The sequence below is a fragment of the Lathyrus oleraceus genome, chromosome 4 (genome assembly GCF_024323335.1).
Source record: "Lathyrus oleraceus cultivar Zhongwan6 chromosome 4, CAAS_Psat_ZW6_1.0, whole genome shotgun sequence".
Lineage (NCBI taxonomy): Eukaryota > Viridiplantae > Streptophyta > Magnoliopsida > Fabales > Fabaceae > Lathyrus > Lathyrus oleraceus.
In genome coordinates this window covers 374,068,624-374,076,924 of record NC_066582.1, presented here as the reverse complement: position 1 = coordinate 374,076,924, position 8,301 = coordinate 374,068,624, and the positions used below count along the sequence as shown (strand labels likewise).

General features: G+C 38.8%; 1 protein-coding gene across 1 annotated transcript; it reads right to left on the bottom strand.

Annotated features, from left to right (window-relative positions):
- Positions 1–351: 351 nt before the first annotated feature.
- LOC127137574 (U11/U12 small nuclear ribonucleoprotein 31 kDa protein) lies at positions 352–1,185 on the bottom strand. Its single transcript, XM_051064028.1, has one exon. It carries the CDS (start codon positions 1,183–1,185, stop codon positions 352–354), a length of 834 nt encoding a protein of 277 aa, XP_050919985.1.
- Between the last annotated feature and the right edge of the window lie 7,116 nt (positions 1,186–8,301).

Sequence of the window (8,301 nt, the reverse complement as noted above, 5' to 3'; positions counted from 1 at the left end):
TAAGCCGATAAATAAGAGACTCGTCTGTCATCATTCATTAACTATGAAAATATGGAATACACAAAAATGCTCATCACCAATTCACCACCACTATCACTAATTACTACCACAATAACTAATAACTAACATGTGCTTGTGATCAAACCCATAAACACATCCAACCAAGCCAACAACATATAAACAATTTCATCAATTACACCATATCTTGATAAAAACAAAAAATTGCCATTTAGATCTATGAAACACTGGCACATATATAGACACGACACACAGGACTGGTTGAATAATGCGGTAATGCGGAATACCAAACACACACCTTCAATCTGAAGTGTCAATGCTACATAGTCATGATCAATCATCATCATCGTGATCACTCTCATCACTGAAATACCCAGCTTTCTTCCCTTTCTTCTTCGTCTTGTTGTTGTCCAAACCCTCATCATCATTTCTGTTTCTCCCCACCAACCTTTCACCCGCTTCATCATCCACAAAAGAAGCCCAATTATCGTCAAACTGCTCCGCAGCAATCTGACCACCCTCCTCCTCCTCATCATCACCTTCCTCCTCCCCATCCCTATCCCTCAGCCCACTAAATCCCCGTCGCGGCTTCTTAGGCTGAGGCCGCGGCCTCGGCCCCAACTGATTCTTAGGACACTCATACGACAAATGACCATGCCCCCCACACTCATAACACAAAGCAGTCTCAGTATTGTACACGCGCTTCCGAATAAACTCCGGAGCACGTCCATTATCAGCAGCAATAGAAGCAGTTAGAGTCCTTCCATTGAGAATCTTCTTATTCATCTCCGCCACGGCGCGTTGGGCGTCATTACGAGAAACGAATTGGACAAACGCGACACCGCGGCTTAGGCGCGTGTGACGGTCTTTGAGAACGGTTACACGCGCGATGCGGCCGAAAGTAGAGAAGAGCGTATGATGATCGGAGTTTGTTAGGGAGTAATCTAGATTAGAAACGTATAACGTCGATTTTGATGGTGCTAAGGGTTCACCTGTTCCTCCTATTGATGATCCTTTGTTGTTCGGTTTTGATTGGGGTTGATTACTGGATGTGGTGCCGGTGGTGGTGTTGGGGGTTGAGGACGAAGCGCAGTAGCGGTAGTAGAAAACGTCGTCATCTTCATCGCTGTCGCTGTGTTTTCGTTTGTGTTTCTTCTTGCTTGACATTTTTTTCGGTTCAGGTTTTTTGTTTCCGACAACGGCGTTCGGTTTCCGGCGACAGAATTAGTTCTCCGATGCTTCTTTAATCTATAGAGGAAATCTGAGAGTGGAGAGATTCTATAATGCGTTTGAGAAACCCTAGAGAAGTGAAGCGAAACTCCAAGCGGATCTGGACATGGATCCGAATATTTTGGATTGGTTTTATATATGGTTTTATCCATTCTTATTGTTTTATAAGCAGTACTATCCATATGTAAATGGACAACTTGCTCACCGCCAGAGTACTTGTAAAGATAGCATAAAACTAAAAATTATTATGTTTTAATATTTTTTTATTTAATTGGTCAGCCACACATCTGCATATATAAATTTTAATAATTTTTTGTTAGTATGATGCTAGATTTTTTAAGACAAAAATTTCTAGTTCGTTAGATATACAACTTTATTATATTATTTTAGATTATATTTTAATATCTTAAGATAAATAGAGTTATTGAAATTTAGCAAAGTAGAATAGAGTGAAATAGAAATTTTATTACTTTATTATTTGAATAATTAGCGATAAAAACAAAGTAAGTTTTTGATTCTCCTCATATAAAAGAGAAACAATACTGATGGAAAGTGATGAAAATTTTCATTCTGCTCATATTAAAGGGAACAATACTAGTAGAAAGTGATCAATACTAGTAGAAAGTGATGTAATTTTTTATTCCTCATATCTAAGGGAAACAATGCTAATGAAAAGTGATAAATCGAAATAAAATAGAATAATAAAATTTTATTATACTGGATCTGATTTTTATTAACTCAAACAATGTAATCTTATTCTATTTCATCTCATATCACTTCATATCATCTCATTGCATCAATTTAAGCAAAACCTTAGTCTAATAACTTCAGTTTCACAACATTTAAAAACTCTTATGTAGAATTTGTCAAGAATTGAAGAGGACTCATCTCTTACTAGAAACTCAACAATTAATTTGTTTTCAAAAGTAATGCTTTATTTATATGCTTAGATTATGTTTGGACATCTTAAAATGAAGATATAAGAATAAAAATGAACATAGTGAATCAACAAAATTAGAAGTACATACGATTAAAATGCATCAAAATCGATGACATCTTTTTAAATTTATTGAACTTTTCGCATTAGACTTTTTTCTATTGTATTATTTTTCAACATCATTTTATTTCTAGAACTCATGCATCCTATCCAAAAAAGCAAAGTTCTCACTCAGATGTTTCTTCCTTAAGACGTTCTCTCCATTCTACGAATGTTGGTGGTAGAGGACACCCTCGTTTCAAATAAGCTTGTATAAAATGCATCTTAGTAGCAATCTGTCTAATCAAGACAACCCGACCATTTAAATTATTTGGAGGGCAACTTAGCAGAGGGAAAACGATTTACGAAAAACTATGTCTTGTAAACTAAACTAAAACTCAGTCATATACATTTGATATAAGATGACTCATTTCAGAAAAATTCATCCACTTTATTGTCGTTGTGGGGACACCAATTTTACTAAGAATCAAAGGATTTTGAATAGCTTGTATTTGTGCATTAGTCATATAGAGTCGCATGTAATTGTCGCACCTCAAAAAAAGATGATAATGCGATCCCTCGCGATAGGACGCGGAAAAAAAATGTTGTTGGAAACAGAGTCGCCACTGTAACACCCTTCTAAAATACCCCCAATTATTTAATAACAACAACAAATATATATCAGAGTAATCATGCACCAAGGGTGTCACACAACATTTCACACCATAATAACTGTCATGCTCTTTTATTAACTCAAAACATAAAACATTTGCACAATACGCAGCGGATAGAGATCAAATCGATCATTCAAAACATGCAACATACTACATGTAAACTGGTTCAACAATCATCAACAACAATATTAAAAATGTTCCCTCCCGATGTTACATCTATCAGAGCACGACCCACTAAGTAGACTACACTAGACTCCACGCACTAGCTTCTACTCAATCACTGCCCGTTACCTGAAAAAATAGCTGTAAGGGTGAGTTCCTCAATCGATATAACAAACATTATAAATTATCATGTTATGTTAAGTAATTTAACTCATTAATCACCCAATATCAACACAACTCATATACATACTCAAGATCAATACCACTGATACACATACAACAAACCAACATAATGCAACTCTAATGAGACTCGACTCGTCATGCATGTGGTACCATTCGGAGTAAAACTCCCAACTTAAAATCATTGCCATTTTAGTGGGCATCAAGGCATAAGCCTTCAACTTTCAACTTAAAATTTGCCAATCCAGGCCAACGTGGTGTGAGCAAAGCTCCGACTTAATGCATATGAATGTACATGGCATACACGACTTTAAACTGTCGACAACATAATAATAATAGAAATACAACAATGTTTTCAACAAAATCAACTTATAATCAACTTTGGCTCACCAAGCCTACAACTCAGTATTTTCAACAACTTTAACACAACTTATCAACATATTTGTATCAACACTTCATAACATAAACTCAACAAAATTACTCATCAAAATCAACGATAATAGACCAATCACCAATTATATTCACAACATTAAAATATCAATTTTTCCAATTTCCAACAGTGTTAACCGGTTAACGCCCTGGGTTAACCGGTTAACGCAGGACAAAACACACTTTCTGGCCAAACGCAACAGTGTTAACCGGTTAACGCCATGGGTTAACCGGTTAACGCAGGAAAAACAACACATTTCCACAAAATATAACAGTGTTAACCGGTTAACGCCCTGGGTTAACCGGTTAACACAGACAAAACAGCAGTTCCTGCGCTAACACAAGGCAGAATGCGGAGTTCTCCGCATTTTCCGCCGTTGGAGGACTTCCGGACCTCCGATTCAACTTCCGTAAAAAGCTACATGATCGGAAAATCACGACACATACAATTATCGATTCAATTTCAGTTTTCCTACAACTTGTTCATCACAATTTTCTCAGCATCCTAAATCCCAATTAGGGTCAATTCAACGGTTTATCACTACCCATTACATGTTAATCTATAATACCCATTAAACGACGATAAACCCCCCTTACCTGAACAATCCGGCAAATCTTCGAGCTTCAAGCTTTTCGTTCTTCAACCTTTGCTCTCTAGCTCTTCCTCTTTGCCCTTTCTCCACTTTTCACCTTTCAGCCGCTTCTCTGTTTCACGTGAAAACTCTTTACCAACAACGAAACCCTTTTCTCTTATTCCAACTTATATATTTTCCACTAGTTATTATTCCAAATAATAATAATAATAATAATAATAATCCAATAATTCAATTTATTTAACTAAATTAATAAATATATTATTAACTTAATTTAAATAATTCTCTTATTTTATTCGGGGTGTTACAACTCTCCCCCACTAAAAGAGTTTTCGTCCTCGAAAACATACCTCAAGCAAATAACTCTGGATAAGACTCCTTCATCTGACTCTCCAGTTCCCAAGTCACATTGCCACCTGCTGGTCCTCCCCAAGCTACCTTTACTAAGGCAATCTCTTTACCCCGCAACTGCTTCAACTCTCGATCCTCGATCCTTATAGGCGATAGTTCAACAGTCAGGTTATCTCTCACCTGTACATCATCTACTTGGACTACATGCGACGGATCATGAATGTACCTCCTCAACTGAGACACATGAAAAACTGCATGCAAATTCGCAAGTGACGGCGGTAAAGCGATACGATAGGCTACCTCTCCTATCCTCTCTAGAATCTGATAAGGACCAATAAATCGAGGTGTCAACTTCTTCGACTTCAAAGCTCGACCAACACCAGTTATCGGAGTAACACGAAGAAACACGTGATCTCCCTCTCGGAACTCAAGTGACTTCCTCCTCTTATCATGATAACTCTTCTGACGACTTTGAGCAATTCTCATCTTCTCCTGAATCATCTTAATCTTTTCCGTAGTTTGTTGAACAATCTCCGGTCCAACCACATCACTCTCACCGGACTCATACCAACATAAAGGTGTCCGACATCTCCTACCATACAAAGCTTCAAACGGCGCCATACCAATGCTCGAATGAAAACTATTGTTGTAGGTAAACTCAATCAACGGTAAATAACAATCCCAAGTACCTCCCTTTTCCAAAACACAAGCTCTCAAAAGATCCTCTAATGACTGAATCGTCCTCTCAGTCTGACCATCAGTCTGCGGATGATATGCAGAACTCAATCTCAGCTTAGTTCCCAAAGCCCTCTACAAACCTTCCCAGAACTTCGATGTAAATCTAGGATCTCTGTCCGAAACAATACTCGACGGAATACCATGCAAACTTACAATCTTCTCAATATACAACTCAGCTAATTTCTCTAACGGATAGTCCATTCTGATCGGAAGGAAATGAGCCGACTTTGTCAATCTATCAACAATCACCCAAATAGCTTCAAAATTCTTAATTGTCCTCGGTAGACCAGAAACAAAATCCATACTGATACTATCCCACTTCCACTCTGGAATAGCCAACGGTTGCATTAGCCCCGACGGCTTCTGATGCTCAATCTTTGACTTCTGACAAGTCAAACATGAATAAACAAAACTCGCAATTTCTCTTTTCATTCCCGGCCACCAAAATAACTTTTTCAAATCATGATACATTTTCGTTGCTCCAGGATGAATACTCAGGCCACTACGATGTCCTTCCTCAAGAATACTCTTCTTAAGTTCGGCAACATCCGGAATACACACCCGACTACCAAATTTCAAAACACCATTCTCATCAACTCTAAATTCGCCACCTTGACCTTGATTCACTAGAGTCAACTTATCAACCAAAAGCACATCGGATTTCTGACCCTCTCTGATCTCATCCAAAATACCACTTGTTAACTTCAACATTCCCAATTTAACACTATTGTGAGTACTCTCACACACCAAACTCAAGTCTCTAAACTGCTCAAGTAAATCCAATTCTCTAATCATTAACATAGACATATGTAATGATTTCCGACTCAATGCATCAGCCACTACGTTTGCTTTACCCGGATGGTAATTCAAACCAAAGTCATAATCCTTCAGAAACTCTAACCATCTTCTCTGTCTCATATTCAGCTCTTTCTGATCAAACAAATACTTTAAACTTTTATGGTCACTGAAAACCTCAAATCTTGACCCGTACAAGTAATGTCTCCATAACTTCAGGACAAACACCACAGCCGCCAACTCTAAATCGTGTGTCGGATAGTTCCTCTCATGAATCCTCAGTTGTCTCGAAGCATAAGCTATAACCTGCTTATTCTGCATCAACACACCGCCCAAACCCAACAAAGAAGCATCACAGTAAACTTCAAATGGTTCCGACGAACTCGGTAATATCAGAATATGAGCAGTAGTTAACCTTCTCTTTAACTCTTGGAAACCTTCTTTACATTTTGAGTCCCAAACAAACGCTTGCCCCTTCCTAGTCAACATCGTCAATGGTAACGCCAACTTAGAAAATCCCTCAATGAACTTCCTATAATAATCAGCCAAACCAAGGAAACTTCGAATCTCAGCAACAGACTTCGGAGCTTCCCACTTAGATACCGCTTCTATCTTAGAAGGATCAACAGCAACACCACCTCTTGAAATCACATGGCCAAGAAAACTTACCTCTCCTAACCAAAATTCACACTTGGACAATTTAGCAAATAACTTCTTTTCTCGTAGAACTCCCAAAACCACTCTCAAATGTTCAGCGTGCTCTTCTTCAGATTTCGAATACACCAAAATATCATCAATAAACACCACAACAAACTTGTCTAGGTACGAATGGAAAATCCTATTCATATACTCCATAAATACTCCAGGCGCATTAGTCACACCAAAAGGCATTAAAGAATACTCATAATGTCCATACCTTGTTCTGAAAGCAGTCTTCTGAATATCCTCAGTTTTCACACGGATCTGATGATATCCAGATCTCAAATCTATTTTGCTGAACACTCTTGCGCCAACCAACTGATCCATTAAATCATCAATCCTCGGCAAAGGATACCGATTCTTGATCGTCACTTTATTCAGTTGCCTGTAGTCCACACACAACCTCATAGTACCTTCTTTCTTCTTAACCAATAGCACTGGTGCACCCCACGGTGACACACTCGGACGAATAAACTTCTTCTCCAACAGATCTTCCAGCTGACTCTTCAATTCAGCTAGCTCAACAGCAGACATACGGTACGGAGCCATCGATATCGGCCTAGTACCAGGTACCAAATCAATCGAGAACTCCACTTCGCGTTCTGGTGGTAATTCATTCACCTCTTCAGGAAACACATCAGGAAAATCACACACCACGGCTAGATCGCAAATTGCCAGTTTATCTTTAGCCTCCAAAGTTGCTAACAGCATAAACAACTCTGCCCCATCGGCTACTGCCTCATCCACTTGCCTCGCTGATAGAAACAAACTCTGTCCTTCCTCAATCTCAGGAAATATCACAGTCTTATCAAAACAATTGATAGAAACTCGGTTAAACACCAACCAGTTCATACCCAGAATAACATCAATCTGTACTAGTGGAAGACACACTAGGTCCATCCCAAAGTCTCTACCAAAAATACTCAAAGGACACTTTAAACAAACCAAAGTAGTAGTCACTGAACCCTTCGCAGGAGTATCAATTACCATACTACCAAACATCTCAGATATCTCTAACTTAAGTTTCACAGCACAATCCAAGGATATAAAGGAATGAGTCGCACCTGTGTCAATAATAGCTACAAGAGGAAAGCCACTAATATAACACGTACCTCGGATAAGTCTGTCCTCACTGGAGGTTTGAGTTCCGGTCAAAGCGAACACCTTTCCAGTCTGAGATTTCTTTGGCTTCTGACACTGACTTCCAATATGCCCTTCTTCGCCACAATTAAAACAAATCATTTCCTTGTGCTTGCAATCAGCTATTGCATGACCAGTCTTACCACAGCGAAAACACCTCTTTACTTCAGCAGTGCATACATTACTCTTATGACCAGCCTGACCACATTTGAAGCAAACTATACCAACAGGAGCACCTCCCCTACTGGTCCTCTGAGCCGGAGCAGCTCCTTGTTTCCCTTTTCCCACTGGAGCATCATACGGCTTTCCACGGTTT

Excerpts from the sequence above, each read along its gene's own strand:
- LOC127137574 (XM_051064028.1), bottom strand. The coding sequence starts at position 1,185 with ATGTCAAGCAAGAAGAAACACAAACGAAAACACAGCGACAGCGATGAA.